A 15,893-nucleotide genomic window follows, 5' to 3' on the forward strand; every position below is an offset into this window, starting at 1 on the left:
AAGGTATTTTTCATAGTTTTGTGACTTACGCGGCAAATTAATGTTACATAATTTGTGCAACATTTAAACAAGCATTACCTAATTTGTTTGACAGGTGGGCTGCTTTCCTTAGCTACAATGTAAGCACACTGCTCTATTATAAATGCGGAGGATTTAATCTACAGCTACGGGGGTTGACAAGGAGTAAAATATCAGTAATAAGCATAAGGGAGTGATCTGCACAATATCCAAACAAGATCTTCCATGGAAGTGGAGGTTTATTATTTTGTTCAACATGCTGGTAGATTACAGTCGTGAGGCAAGCTGTGATAAACATGTGGAGACAGTATCCCACAAACGTAGAGGCCTTGAAATCTGAAGAGGGCAGAGAACGCAAAGTGCAAAAAACTGTCAGATGTTTGAGAGGAAAACAGGAACAACTTCATAGATGGACAGAGCTTTTTAAGCAAAGCTGCCTTTAAAAATTCTTAACAATGTAACCCTAAAGGAGTGTTTAGAATGTAACCTGAAAAATGTTGGAACTGCACCAAGTTCAAGCTGTCTACAGGAATTTCATTTGCCACCAGTATTTGAAAACAATGTAAACAAAATTAAAAGAAAAGCTGAAGATTTATGATGGGATCGGTATTGTCACCAAGACCATGCAGATAGGAGAGAGAGAGATTCTCAACAAGTTGGCTCTTTTAAGCTAACCACAATGTGAACGTGGATTGATGGCTTCTATTGGACTGTGTGGTTTTGGACTTGGTGATCTTTAAGCCCATTAGCCAAGCAGTACAGGAAATGGATAAATACCAGGTTTCCTTTGACCAGATCGCTGCTGTTGTGTCACAAGGTATACAAAGACCATATGGGGAGCGGAGCATGAAGCTGTTTCGGAGTGCTGTGCTCGTGATGTGTTGCTCACCCGTTAAACTTGGTTGGTTGATGTGTGGCGTAAAAACCTTGAAAAAGTAAATGACCTAGTTGCGGTTGTGGAATGAGCCATGCACGTAAAGCTCGCTTCTGTATGCTCTTGGAGGATAAAGGAAAGAGTCCACGGCGGGAGGGATAGCTCAGTGGTTTGAGCATTGGCCCGCTAAACCTAGGGTTGAGAGTTCAATCCTTGAAGGGGCCATTTAGGGAACTGTGGTAAAAATCTGTCTGGGGATTGGTCCTGCTTTGAGCAGGGGGTTGGACTAGATGACCTCTTGAGGTCCCATCCAACCCTGATATTCTATGATTCTATTCCACCCATTCCCATTGTAACGCCCTGGAACAGCAGGTTTAACACTGCTTTGTTTCATTTAGCCCACGCAGGGGGGACTACATTCCATTTTTCAAAGAAGATAAGGGATTGCTCTAGCAGTTTGTGCATTGTAGATGTAACCAATTTGTCCAAGTCACCAGACGTCCTTGAACACCTGAACATCTTGCAGATGTGTGTACCTGGTGTCATGCACAGCTTGACAAAATGTGAAGGATCTGTGCTATGTTCACGTATTGTGACCAGTGACACGCCCGACCTCATCACGTGGGTAAAGAGCTGTGCTAATGAATGTGAGTATGCAATGGGCACAGAAGCACTCCTTAACCCAGGCTGGAAAATGTGAAGCATCCATGCAGTGCCACCCTACTGCCGGTGTCTGTCAGCCAGCAGTGGCACTGTTCAATGCCATTTGCGTATTTGACACAACTCAAGCAAAACTATCTCATGACAGCTGAGAGCGAAGCATTTGAGGCCATTCCACTTTCTGAAGATAAGTGTAGCACAGCGTGAATACCATGCTTACATTGAAACGGTCTTTGAAAAGCGACGTGACCGTGTTTACCAGGTTTGGAGAAACCTGGAAACGAGATTCCCAATGCTTGCTGTAATTTTACTGTACAGTGCTTGACTGGGCCAGGAAAAAGTGGTGGTAAAGAAATTTGATAATTTTCTACATACAAAAATGTACCTCAAGACCAATGCTCGATCAAAGCCTTTCTATGGACGATGGCTTGTGCCACCATAAACTTTAAAAAAATAAATAACTACCACATCAGATGCCTGTCACTTTTTCTGGCTCTATATTTAAAAATGTGTCACTTCAGTTCACATAGTTAAGACAAATTTTTTGTAAAAAATGCCTTTTTTCCTGTGTTTATAGATAAAAGTCCTTCCTCAGTAGTCTAAGTATACTATATTTAAAGGGGGTTTAGATAGTTGAATTTTCATACCTGCAACTTTACACACCATTTCCCTCTAAAGCGAGGACTTTTACTAAATGTACCGTGGCTGCTCTGTGGTTTTTTTATCTAAAAAAATGTCAATGCAAATCCGCCACCCTCTAAATGATCAGTATAATCAAATTCCACTCTGCATTTCTAAAAACAGCAGCTAACGTTTTTGAGGGATTGCGTCTAAAGAAAGGCACAATGTTCATCAAATAAATGATAGAAAAATAAACCTAGATCAACGTTAAGCTCTAAGAAAACACCAGTTAGTGAATTAATTGCTCATGATATGATCAACTTCATAGGAACCAAAAGGAAACTTTAATACTCTGACAATAAAATAGAACTGTGAACACACTTTCTATGCACTAAATGAAAATATATACAGAAAACAGTGAAACTTTCTCAAATACATGTACGAAGTCATCTTTTTGTGCATTAAATTTATCAAAGGAAAAAACATACTTTCCTCACAATATCATTAAACATACCATAGCAGAAGAGGCCTTACAATTTCTGACAAAGCAAGTTAGTACATATTTTTTTTTAAAAAGTGTTGATGTAATTGTGTAGTTCATGGCAGATATGAGGAAAAACATTGATTAATCAAACCTTTGGTTACGTGATATTTACTTGAACAAGCATATCTGAGAATAATATAAGAGGTGGTTCTTTTGAATAATGCTAGGATTTACATGTGGAAAACGTACCTTATTACCACATCATGTTATTAGTGATCTCATAATATTGCATACTAAATTTAAAGTGGAAATCAATATTTCATAACCAGGCAAGAATTGCTTGATATTAAAAATTAAGAGTATTGTATATATTTGCAGCAAAATCAAATATGTACATATAAACAAAATGAAAAGCATGCCTACATCTTCCCATCAAACAGCGTGTTGTCAAAATTAAAACACACACGTCAAACCATCTTTACAAGTGAATTATGTTGTGTTCTCCCCTGTTCCATTTCAGGAGCTTCAGAAACTTGTACATGAATACAACTAGGCGAGTGTTTAACTGTTGAGGTGTATGTGCTTCATTCATGCACCTACGTGAAAACATCTGTCTTACATTTTCTTCTTTTCTGAATCTTCAGTAGATTCTGATTTCTGGGCAGGGAACGCATGGTGATACAAATGTCTGTGGGTAGCTGCTGCACTGTAAAGTTTGTACAAAGCCTACAAAGCAGAAAAGACGTAAACATTCTTAGATCAGTGAGTTCATAGAGCAAGTTATCTATTTTGCATTCATATTATAGTAGCTCGTTCAAAATAGTCACAATGTATACCTTGACTTCTTATAATACTTTCCTTTCCATATGTGCTAAGTGTGACTTATGAAATCTGTCTAGAAAAATAAATGTAACTAACTCCTTCTTTCCATGCTCCAGAATGCACTAGAATGAAATAGGTTCAGGGGTCTGTTACTACTACTAAGCTAATGGACCTGGTCCAGTAAAACTTCTTATGATGATGTGCTGGTTGGATCATCTGTGGTAATGGAACCAAGGACTTCTAGGTCTAAAAGCATAAGCCTCTACTGCAGACGTGGGCAAACTACGGCCCGCAGGCCACATCTGGCCTGCGGGACCATCCTGCCCGGCCCCTGAGCTTCTGGCCACGGAGCCTAGTCCCCGGCCCCTCCCCCGCTATTCCCCCTGCTCCTCCTGCTGGTAAGGGGATGGAGAGCAGGGGGGTTGAGTAAGGGAGTGGGGGGCCTTGGGAGGCAGTCAGGGAGGAGGGGGTGGAGGTTCTGGGGGGAAGGTCAGGGGATGGGAACAGGGAGGGTTGGGAGTGGGAGTCCGGGGGGCCTGTCAGGGGGCAGGGATGTGGATAGGGGTCGGGGGGGGCAGTCAGGGGACAGGGAGTGGGGCGGTTGGATAAGAGGGTGGGATCCCAGGGGGTAGTTGGGGCAGGGGGTCCCAGGAGGGGGTGGTCAGGGGACGAGGAGTAGAGGGCGGTTGGATGGGTCGAGGGTTCTGTAGGGGGCGGGAAGTGGGAGGGGGTGGATAGGGGGTGGGGGCCAGTCTTCCCTACCCATTCCTCCATACAGTTGCGCGACCCCGATGTGGCCCTTGGGCCAAGAAGTTTGCCCACCCCTGCTCTACTGGTTGAGCTAAAGAACCCATTCAACTTGCATGAAGGGAGTAGCCAATCAATACACTTCTTTACATGGTCCCTTTCTTCAGAGGGAGAGATGGACAGCACCTGGCCCATGTGTTACATAGACCTTACTTTGATTCTGCATAATGTTCAAGAATGAAAATCTTTCCCATTCATCAGTGCTACAGCTTCATAGATACTGGTTCCATCGAATGGCCTGTTGCAACAACTCAAGAGACTGATCACCTGCCAGCTGTTCTTTTAATTGAATCAAGGGATACTGTGGGGTGCCTCAAGTCATATGCTCCCTTGTCTAATAAGGGTGGTCTCTTATCTAGGTTTCACGTTTAAGATGCAAATGTTAACATTCAATCTATCCATGCATTTTTTTGTGAAGATCATCTAGGTGGTTGTAAAACATGCCATGCAATAGACTTTAATCATCAAATGTACATGCAGTTTTTCTAGAAATTGCTTCTTTAAACAAATGCAGGCTTTAGCCTTCGGCATCCTTTATCATACCCGTGGAGGGGTTTTGCTGTTGTCTTCAGAGGAGACCGCACAAACTGTTACAAACAAAACTACCTAATCTAGCAAATAAATCTTTCACTGGCTTCTGCAGAACACTGATCACGAATGAGAAGATACTATCTTCAAAAATAGTTGTGATGAAAAGATGGTACCTGCCCAAAGGTCTACATTAATTTAATGCACCTTCATAAGTTCAGTGTGAATCTGTGTTGGTTTTCTTTTTATCTAAGTTGTTTTTTTTTTTTTGGAGATATCCGATCTAGAACTGGAAGAGACTTTGAAAGGTCATCGAGTCCAGCCCCCCGCCTTCACTAGCAGGACCAAGTACTGATTTTGTCCCAGATCCCTAAGTGGCCCCCGGGATTGAACTCACAACCCTGGGTTTAGCAGGCCAATGCTCAAACCACTGAACTATCCCTCCCTGTGTATAAGACCAGCACAATGCCCATGCACCTCTCTCTGTATGGGGGGGAGGGGGGATTACACCCATGCTGCTGAAAATATATACTACCCACCAAAGTAAGGTCTTAATTTTAAATCAACTCTTTCTTAAGTTGTTTGAAAATAGTTTTCTTCTGTCCCCCATTGTTTAAACATTTAAGCGGACCGCTTAATGCTTGTGGGGGCTTGGCGTTCCCTCCCAATAATCCTTTTTCAAGACTAAATTTTACACAGCAGAGACGAGTCCTTGAACTCTGGAGAGCCCCTTGCATGAGGGCAGGGGACTGGACTCGATGACCTCTCGAGGTCCCTTCTAGTCCTAGAATCTATAATCTATGAATCTATTAACAAGAGCATGTTCGGTCTTCGGGAATGAATGCCACTGATTTCTGAGCAGAACATGTATGTAGGAAAATAATTTCAATGTAGATGCTCAGAATTCAGATGCTTAAAGGTAGCGGAGATGAGATTTTCTGGTAGCCATGTGGAGACTGACTCTGATTTATAAAACCTCCTACTGTACATTTTGAAATGTTATTCTGCCAGGGGCTTGATGGCACGACGAGCTAATAACCTGGGGTTCTGTTGTGACTCAGTTCTCAGCAGCACACCCTAGCCAACTCAATGGAAGTTCTGCTTAAAAATCAGCAGCAAAGTGTAACTGTCTGGTTCTTAGAGTTCCGCTATTAGAGGCGTATCTGGGCATTTGCAGCTGAATGTGTAACAGACGTGTTCCAAAAATCAAAGGGCACGTGATTTCTAGGAGTGGATTTCTGGATACGCCTGAGCAATAAAAAGATACTATATACCCTTGTTCATCCCTTTCTGTCTCTGACTCAAATGTGCTGTGTCTACACCTAATACCAGTTCCATTTAGAACAGCCTGGTAAACGGATCAACAGCTTACCCATTTTAGAGACAGGCAAACTGGCTTGTCTATAGAAACAGTTGGCGAGCAGCAAGCTGAGGGGTAAATCTGTCTCATGCTAGCCTGTGGCATGCTAACTATCCCCGTAGACCATGCCGCTGTGCACTAAAACCTCCCTAGTGCGCGTTGATGTACTCCCATTTCAAAATGCAGCCGGTTTTGCCCCAAAGAGGTAAGGGGGTGGGGGAATGTAAAACTCTCTTTTGAAATCTCTGTTTCTTTTAGCTTGTTTTAACAGAGGTTGGTGTCTCAGAATCTGGTGTAATGGGTACATTTTGAAAATGTAAGATGCGATCCTGCGGGCGTTACTTGGGTGAAACTCCGCTTAGCTTCAGTGGGAGTTTTGCAAGATTTGGCTGTTAGAAAATAAATATTTCTTGCATAAGCACGTCAGCATAAGCAAAAACTTACACCAAAATTAACCCAGATTCCCTCCTCTATTATCCTGGATTTCTCCTCCTATAGCGCTAACTTCTTCCTCATGCTTTTGGCCCTGAGACTGGGATTGGATCTATATGCACAGACTCATGTGTCTACGCAAGAGGCCCCATTGGTATGTCTCTGTGACTCTGATTGCCGGCTCTGGGCCCTCTTTGTATGATTGGAGAGACACTGGTCATGCAGAATTGCTTTTCTGGAGATCTAACGCTTGTATGCTGTGTTCCAAAGAGACTTAGCTGGGGATCTCTCTAGCAGGGCCCAACCCTGGATGAGAATTTCAAAGGTGCCTAAGGGAGTTAGACACCCAACTCTGCTTGGGATTTGGATGCAAATCCGTTGGTCCTTTTGCAAATCCCAACTGCGCTGAGGAACTCTTTAACAGTTCTAGGTGCTATACAAACCTCCTTAAAGACAAAATAAAGGCTCCCGGCAGAATGCATGGTTGTGAATGTGAAGGCGCCAGCCTCGCTTTGTGCGTTACCGATGTTCGTTTTGCAGTTAGAGCAAGCGGCATGCGGGTAAAGGCATGTCTCTATAACGATAAAGTCACTTACCTCATTCGTGCTTCCCTGTGGGAAAAGCAGTTGGAAAAGGGGGAAAAATAGCATCTCTGTATATAATGCACTTCCTGGGTAATGTTACAGCATTCAGCTTTAGTTACACAGCCTTACATTGGCTTAAACAGTTTTCTTAAGGGTAAGCCCCGCTCATTCACCCTTATCCATTAACCCCAGCCTTCCACACCGTCCCCACTTTGGATCATGTTCCCTTAGCTGCATGCTCTAAGGGCACAATACCTATTCCACATGCGGTTAGGCTCCGTCCATACAACAAATACAACCATGTCAGGCAAGTTCGTTACGCTGTGGTTGTTCCCAAGTTGATTAAAGACATGGTTCCAATTTGGACCATAATCATGGATTGACTTGGACAAGTTTCGGTTCCGCTCTGACTCCAAGCTCAGGCACGATGTGCAGGGGGCTTGCTGGCCACACCTTCCTTTGGGACCTGATTCTGATCCTGTATGCAGTTTACACTGGTTTCACGCTGCTGATCCAATGTAGTAACTCCTGAGTTACACCGGCATAAGAGAAGAGTGTAGGGAAGAAGGTGATTTTTGGCGAATTTGTAGGGGGGGAAGGTGACTCCACCCCTCAGTCCCCCATAATGGTCACCACTGCAGGGTTTTAATCAAGTGCCCACTTTCCCTGGCAGAGCGGCTCAGTGTCGGAACAGCACCTCACCTTGACAGGGGAGATTCAAAGAGACAAACAGCTCTGACGGGGCCATTCTACCATCAACTACTGGCTAGCACTTTTCACTGGCAAAACAGCTCTGTATGTGAGCAAGCAGTTGGCATTAACACACGCCACATCAGGCTTTTAAAACAGGGCCGATCGTGTCCAATTTGGCCTAAAATTGAATGACCAGATCCTCAGCTGGTGGCAATCGGAGTAGCTTCATTAGCCAGTCATTAACGGTGCTATGCTGAATTACACCAGGTGCAGATCAGCCTCTTAATGCTTTGCAAAAACAAATGTTTCCAAAGCCTAGAACCAGGATCAATGTTTCCATGGTGGGTGGTTGTTTTTTTAAATCCCATGAAAACTGTTCGTTCCAGAACCAATACACTTTCTTCTCCGAGTTCTGCAACCCAAACTTGGCAGCGCTGTATGAGACTGGAAGGTTTGGGGGGTAGGGAAAGTCTGTGTTGGAACAATGCAGATAACCCCAGAAGGGACAGAAACAAGAGCACAGCCGGCAAAGGATCCCACGCAAACCAAAGCCTGCTGTCTAACCCCCTGTCTCTGCTTTTGCCCGTCCATGCTGCCTCTTGCCCCTCTGCCCACAAAAGTAACATGATACAATAACTTCTTGTTTTTGTAGATACAGACTAACACAGCTACCCCTGATACATGATACAATAATGCCCTCTTGCTGTCCCCCAATGGCCTGGCCCCTCTGGGTGCACAGACCTCGTGGCCTGGTTAACCATCCCCCACCATTTATCATTTCCTTTTTGCTCAATTCAAGGTGGTTACAATTAATAGTGCTGCCCTGCTCATCCTAGTTAAGGCTCTAGTAGCACGTCCATTGGAATCCCCTGTTAGCGGCTTGAGACAAGGGAGCTGCACCAGGCTGATTCTTGGCATATTGGCACTTGGGTAAGTTTGCTGTAAAAACTTAAAAAAAAAAAAAAAGGGCAGACTTGCTGTGGGTTTTTACCAGACCCAGCAGCAGCCCCCCTGCAAGAACCTTCAATGAAACATAGAATCGCAGGGTTGGAAGGGACCTCAGGAGGTCATCTAGTCCAACCCCCTGCTCAAAGCAGGACCAATCCCCAGACAGATTTTTGCCCCGATCCCTAAATGGCCCCCTCAAGGATTGAACTCACAACTCTGGGTTTAGTAGGTCAATGCTCAAACCACTGAGCTATCCCTCCCCCATGAGTCATGGATGGGCAGCTTTGCCTCTGAAGTAGAGAAGCCAGCACACGGGGCTGGGCCCAGAGAATGACACACAAGCTACCCAACACGCTTGCTGTGGGCTTGTTTAATACAGGGTGGAAGACAAGGTGGAGGGACAGATTTTTTTTTAAAGCTTTGAACAGGCTAATGTTTTGTGCCGCACCTCTGCGTTAACATATCCCGGGTCAGGGCTGCAGTAACTGCAAACCTGAGCAGCCACCGTCATGGAGACGCAGCAGTTACAAGGACGCTGTTGTCTCATTAAAAAAATACTTGGAGGTTTCTTTACCTAGCGCTGTGACTAGTCACCCCTGCAGTGACCATTGCTGCAAATTACAGAAAAAGAAGCGTTTTCTGTTTGTTCAGGCAGGCTGTGCATTTGTGTGTTGTCAGTGTCTCTGTTCCCATGATGTACAGTCAGTTCTTGTGCCTGCTGTGTATGGGGGTCTTTCACAGAGCAACAGGGAAGAGAGCGTTTTTTTTAAATAGGAAAACAGTTGTAAAATCACACACGGGCAGGTGTCGCTATTTTTAACTCCTTCCCCCCCGCACCGCCCCCGCCCCCGAACTGACTAGATTTCAAGTGGATGGTGTCCCTTGAATCACGTCAGTATAGCCTGTTGCTGTTAAAGTCAATGGTGAAACTCCCGCTGACGTCAGTGGGTGTCTGGCCAAACACGGTGTTTAATGCATCATTTATTTGACCCACCACGCAAGTTAAAGCCACTTCTGAGGACCCTGATCTCATGAGTGCATGATGTAGGTGGAAACCTGCACCCGCCTGGAACCCTCTATCCACTGACTTCTGCTTCCATTTGTGACTTTGCATCCATTTGCAAAGGTGAATTGATGTCACGGTATGTTCAAGGTCTCTACCCGAGGGCCTGCGTTGAGTATTTTATCAAAGCATTACTTTTTAAGCTTAAAAGTGTCATTTTCCACCCAAAACTGCATCTTTCAAGCTATTACACAACTTTAGGTCACTGGAAAGAATGGAAATTAAGTAAATTAAGTCATATTAATAACCCTGAATCTGTTGATTTCCATATAAAGATCACCTATGAATCTGAAGCCTAATGAGAAATGCCTTCTGGTTTTTGTTCGACTCCAAGCACAATGGAATAAGATGTACTTAAGCCCCGATCCTGCAACTGGATGTGTGCAGGTCGTCCGATTGCAGGCCTGGGGGCCTTACTGATGTATTTAAAAGTTATTTCAAAAGGCGCTGAGAATCCCAAAGCAAATCAAGGCCAAAGAATGTCTATTTTTATCACAAGCTCATGCGCTTACCTGGTCCCACAAAGTCACAAATGGAAGCAGTTGGTGGGCTACGAATGTGAAATAAACAAGTGAGTTAATTCCAGCCCGGGCAACTGGAAGAGCAAAAGGCCGCCATGTTTTTTAAAAGTTAGCATTGTTGGCTTAGGCCCTGATTGAGCCAATATTTATACAGATGCTTAACTCACATCAATAGTTCCGTTGAAGCCAACGGGATAACGGATTGTTGAAAACCTGTGTGATCACTATCTAAAGCCTGGTCCACACTAACCCTCCACTTCGAACTAAGATACGCAACTTCAGCTACGTGAATAACGTAGCTGAAGTCGAAGTATCTTAGTTCGAACTTACCGCGGGTCCAGACGCGGCAGGCAGGCTCCCCCGTCGACTCCGCGTACTCCTCTCGCGGAGCAGGAGTACCGGCGTCGACGGCGCGCACTTCCGGGATGATTCCGGGATTGATTTATCGCGTCTAGACAAGACACGATAAATCGATCCCAGAAGATCGATTGCTTACCGCCAGACCTGGAGGTAAGTATAGACGTACCCTAACACGCTGACTTGTGCTCCCCTGTCTTTCTGTAGCCAGGACCTTTAAGTCCGCATTTCAAAATGAGGTCCCCAACCTCAATTTACGGCCCAGGATTTACATTGTGCAGGACACACAAAATCTGAATGGGAGGCATTAGTTTTGCACGTAATTGCTAGTGGTGTCATACATTAAACAAGCTCCGGTGTCCCTGTTTCCTCCATCTTACTTCACTCACATGACCTGTAATCAAAGGTGGGGGCGGTTCTGTTCAGGGCCCCCATACTGGGCACCAGAATACTCACCCTTACAATCATCTCAATAAACTAGACTGAAAGTAAGTCCCCTTGCCTTTCCCAGCACTGAGTGCAGGTGCATTCAGTGTGTGGCAGGTCTAAAGAAACTGTCTGGCCTGGGTTAAAATGTGGTGTTTCAGTTGCTCTGAAAGGCTACAGGATAGGCCATTGTCTAGAGGATGAGTGTATCGCTGACTTAAGCCCTGATCCTGCAACTGGCTGTGTGCAGGTTGTCCGATTGCAGGCCTGGGGCCTTACTGATGTATTTAAAAGTTATTTCAAAAGGCGCTGAGAATCCCAAAGCAAACCAAGGCCAAAGACTGTCTATTTTTATCACAAGCTCATGCGCTTACCTGGTCCCATAAAGCTGCAGCCACTTGGTCTATTACTGCTCCCAGTTCTCTGTATTCCCCAGAGTATCTGATATATGCCCAGGTGCACAGAGTGATAAGGGTCAACCCCATGATCATGTTGCATAGACTGGCTATGATGTCCAAGCCAATGAAGCCGGTCACTCCGGCTATCACGTACGTGATGAAGATGACCACAAAGAGGGTTGCAGGGGTACGTGCCGCGTGGAATATGTTCTTGCTGTCATTGTGCTTAATGTACTGTATGTAGAGCTCATCTATTTCGTTCTCCAGTTGCTGTAGGTAGCGGCGACTGAACTCCTCCCCACCCATCTTCTTAACGCCTCGAAACAGCTTCACTGCTTCCTCCTTGAGCTCCAGGTGTTTGTTCTGAAGATCACTGGGTGCGAGAAACGGCCGGTCTCCCCCACAAACCTATTCAGAGACAACAGTTCAGTTATAGATCACAGTGACTGTAGCCCCATAGGCTGGTGCTACCACCGTACAGATGATACATGATAACATAAGAACGGCCGTACTGGCTCAGACCAAAGGTCCATCCATCCCAGTATCCTGTCTTCCAACAGTGGCCAATGCCCGGTGCCCCAGAAGGAATGAACAGAACACGTAAAAATCAAGTGATCCATCCCCCCGTCGTCCATTCCCAGCTTCTGGCAAACAGAGGCTAGGGACACCATCCCTGCCCATCCTGGCTAATAGCCACTGATGGACCTATCCTCCATGAACGTATCTAGTTCTTTTTTAAACCCTGTTATAGTCTTGCCCTTCACAACATCCTCTGGCAAGAAGTTCCACAGGTTGATTGTGCGTTGTGTGAAGAAATATTTCCTTTTGTTTGTTTTAAACCTGCTGCCTATTAATTTCATTGGGTGACCCCTAGTTCTTGTGTTATGAGAGAGAGTAAATAACACTTCCTTATTTACTTTCTCCTCACCAGTCATGATTTTATAGACCTCTATCATATCTCCCCTTAGTTGTCTCTTTTCCAAGCTGATAAGTCCCAATTTTATTAATCTCTCCTCATGTGGCAGCCGTTCCATGCCCTTTTCTGAACATTTTCCAATTCCAATATATCTTTTTTGAGATGGGGCGACCACATCTGCAGGCAGTATTCAAGATGTGGGCATACCATGGATTTATAGAGAGGCAATATGATATTTTCTGTCTTATTATCTATCCCTTTCTTAATGAGTCCCAACATTCTGTTCACTTTTTTGACTGCCGCTGCACATTGAGTGGATGTTTTCAGAGAACTATCCACAATGCCTCCACTCTCTTTCTTGAGTGGTCACAGCTAATTTAGACCCCCATCATTTTATATGTATAGTTGGGATTATGTTTTCCAATGTGCATTACTTTGCATTTAGCAACACTGAATTTCATCTGCCATTTTGTTGCCCAGTCACCCAGTTTTGTGAGATCCCTTTGTAGCTCTTCGCAGTCTGCCTGGGACTTCACTTGAGTAGTTTTGTATCATCTGCAAATTTTGCCACCTCACTGTTTACCCCTTTTTCCAGATCATTTATGAATATGTTGAATAGGACTGGTCCCAGAACAGACCCTGGGGGACACCACTATTTACCTCTTTCCATGCTGAAAACTGACCATTTACTCCTACCCTTTGTTGATAAATAAACAGATCTAGGGCGGGCTTCAATGGAAATATTCTTTGGCAGTGATCACTACACCCCTTAGTAAGAGTTTGCAGGATTCGGCACCAAAATCAAGTCTGGAACTCAGGATGCTGTTTCCCCAGCCAGAATTGCTGTGTGATGTCATTCACCCCTACAGCAATTCAGGGAATCCAGTTTCTTGCATTGCTCTTGGTGTTAGCCGTGTGATCGGCTGTTGCACGGGACTCTGAACCCAGTGAACCGGCATCTTGGCATTAAAAGCTTGGCTGGTAAAAGCTTTTCAGCTAACCTTTCAAGAAGCTTTTAAAAGATGCAAATTCAGTCAGACTGCTGACTGAGCCGGCAGAGAAGCTGGATAGCTGCGAATAGAAGATTTGGCAAGCATTGGGTCAGCAACTGTTAACTAAGTGGCAAGGTCCTGTGTGCTATGCAGCAAACTGGACCTAAACTGAGCTGCAAGGACCCTAGCTTCTGTGACACTCCAGTGAGCCACTAGAAATTCTGCAGGAGCTTCTCTCGGATTCAGAACGTGGACGCCTTTAGTGATTTAAACAAGGAATTGAACAGCACACCCAGTGCAGCAGCCCACATGGTGGGGGGAGGGGTCTCATTAACATCCACATTTTCAATGTGCTGCAATTTTTTTGTAGTGAAAAATATGTAACTGTATCCTAGAAGTTGGTGGGGGCGCTGGAGGCTTTGGCAGCTGCCTGGGAGCAGGTTGGGTTCTTGGCACCTGGGGAGGTGTGGGGGCTGGGTGAGGATTAAGAGATTAACAAGGACCGGATTAAGGCACAGGCTACAGTCACATGATGATATTGGATTCTAAACTGTCATCGTTTAAGAAATATACGCTCCGAGCCCTCATAATTATGCAGAAAATCTTGAAACGAGCCCTGAGTGTAACTGATACAGTGAAGACTGCCGGAGTCTGAAGACAGCCTGAAACAATGGCTCTGAGAGGTATGAACTGCTCCACTCATCTCGGTGGGTTAACTCTGAAACCCCCTGTTCTGAGGTGGCCCCCGCCAACATCGTCCCAGCAGAGGGCTGGGTGGGTGGGGGAGTGGGAAGGGTTCTTGCTGTTGACATCCCTTCTTCGTGGTTTTGGTGGGGTGGGGCTCCGACACACACAGCCCTCTGTTGTCACTCTGTGCCCGGCCTGCCATAATCCAGCACTAGGCTTAACAGGTTAGACAGATTTTCCATTAACATATTACTTTGTCTCCTTCAGAAAGCCCATCTCGTTGAGATGAATGGTGAGGCAGCTTACCCCTTTCAGAACACTTGGTTCAGGCTCTCTGCAGACTCAAGAAAACACTCCAACAGTTGATGCTTGACTCGGATCCCCTTCCATTGCCAGCCATTCTAGTGCACCTATTTTTGCTCTTAAACCCCTTGCGTTGGTAGACAGATATTTATTTAGAGTTTTATTTTTGGCCACATACATATGTGTATTTAACACCTTACTCTGACAGCCTGTTACATTCCTGTGATCTCAACCTGCCCCGCCTCCATTTCACAGAGCGTCTTATCTCTACCCCAGAGCAAGGGACTTAGCAAGAGGAAACTCCTCATTATTCACTGGTTTAAGGGGGTTATTTTTAATTCCCTTAAAGCTGCTCACGATTATTTTGGTGTTGTGTGGGGTAAGGAGCAGGGTAAGGAATCTCAAATCCATCCTTGCTTTTATTGGGACAGATGCTTTCTCACAACTTTCTGAAACAGCTCCTTTTCGCACCCAGGAGTAGAAGAAGCGAGCCCTGAATGTCTGATTGGGACCCTTCCTTGAGCATTTTAGCTGGCTGAGATACTTAAAACTAAAATCCCTGCCAAGTTTATTGAGACGTTTGGATCAATAAATCGTGGCCAGGCACAGAGGCTGCTTCGTAAACTGCCTTGTAAAGGGAGACCATGTGCAGCCTTATTACTTTGGAGGAAAAATCTGATGTCCATGACAATATGAGCTGTTCCCTTACCTCTTCCATTCTCTTATTGTAGGTGTCCTTGGCAGTGGCAACTGCTGCTAAATTGTTAGCCTCAGCTGTGGCCTGCAAGCGGGGCGCAAAACACAATGCAAGTTTCAGATCAACCCGCTGGTGCGGCAGACGGGAGAGAAGCAGGCTGTGTTAGTAACATATCCATATGCATCCACCTGCATGGGTGGGGGCATGCGCACTCCCCACATGTACACCGTGGGATATGAAGTGCTCACGTACAAAAATGAAAAATAATAAACAGCTCGACCTGACCCTCCCCCTAGTAACAACTCGACCCCAGCCCTCCATTCATTCCTGCGCTTACTGCTACAGTCACCTCTGGCTTTTCCTGCAAAAGCCTGAGTGAATAGATGCACCTTACACCAAACCCTTATGGACAACAGACCAGCTCTGAGAGCAAACTGCAGAGCCAACAGCCTTCTGCCAATAGAGCCCTGCTTCTAGACACCAGCCTATTAAAATCTGCTCGCAAAAGCAGCTCAGCTGAGCTTAATTGCCACTGGTGCACTGGGACAAAGGGCTGGCGTCTCAAGAAGGCAGATCCCAGCTCCTGGTGGGATTTATAGATGCCCCTTGACTTGTAGTTAGTAGTAAATAGGAAGCCAATTCCGGCAGGAATCCAAAGCCAGAGGCAGTAAAAACCCCTCATGCTGCAGCTATGGGAAATGT

At 45.2% G+C, this 15,893-nt stretch overlaps 1 protein-coding gene across 3 annotated transcripts in view; it reads right to left on the bottom strand.

Annotated features, from left to right (window-relative positions):
* Positions 1 to 2,494: 2,494 nt before the first annotated feature.
* ATL1 (atlastin GTPase 1) overlaps positions 2,495 to 15,893 on the bottom strand; it is a 50,355-nt gene continuing 36,956 nt past the window's right edge. For 2 of the 3 annotated variants that reach the window (XM_026654283.2, XM_026654280.2), the window contains exons 11-14: positions 15,204 to 15,275; positions 11,573 to 12,004; positions 7,203 to 7,217; positions 2,495 to 3,383 (exon numbers count right to left, since the gene is read on the bottom strand). In XM_026654283.2, the coding sequence (XP_026510068.1) occupies positions 3,273 to 3,383; positions 7,203 to 7,217; positions 11,573 to 12,004; positions 15,204 to 15,275 (630 nt within the window). In that variant the 3' untranslated portion in view covers positions 2,495 to 3,272. The remainder of the gene's footprint in view (positions 3,384 to 7,202; positions 7,218 to 11,572; positions 12,005 to 15,203; positions 15,276 to 15,893) is intronic. The other variant, XM_026654282.2, reaches the window with a different exon arrangement.

Source organism: Terrapene carolina, unplaced genomic scaffold (assembly GCF_002925995.2).
Source record: "Terrapene carolina triunguis isolate 2854851 unplaced genomic scaffold, T_m_triunguis-2.0 Scaffold189, whole genome shotgun sequence".
Taxonomy (NCBI): domain Eukaryota; kingdom Metazoa; phylum Chordata; order Testudines; family Emydidae; genus Terrapene; species Terrapene triunguis.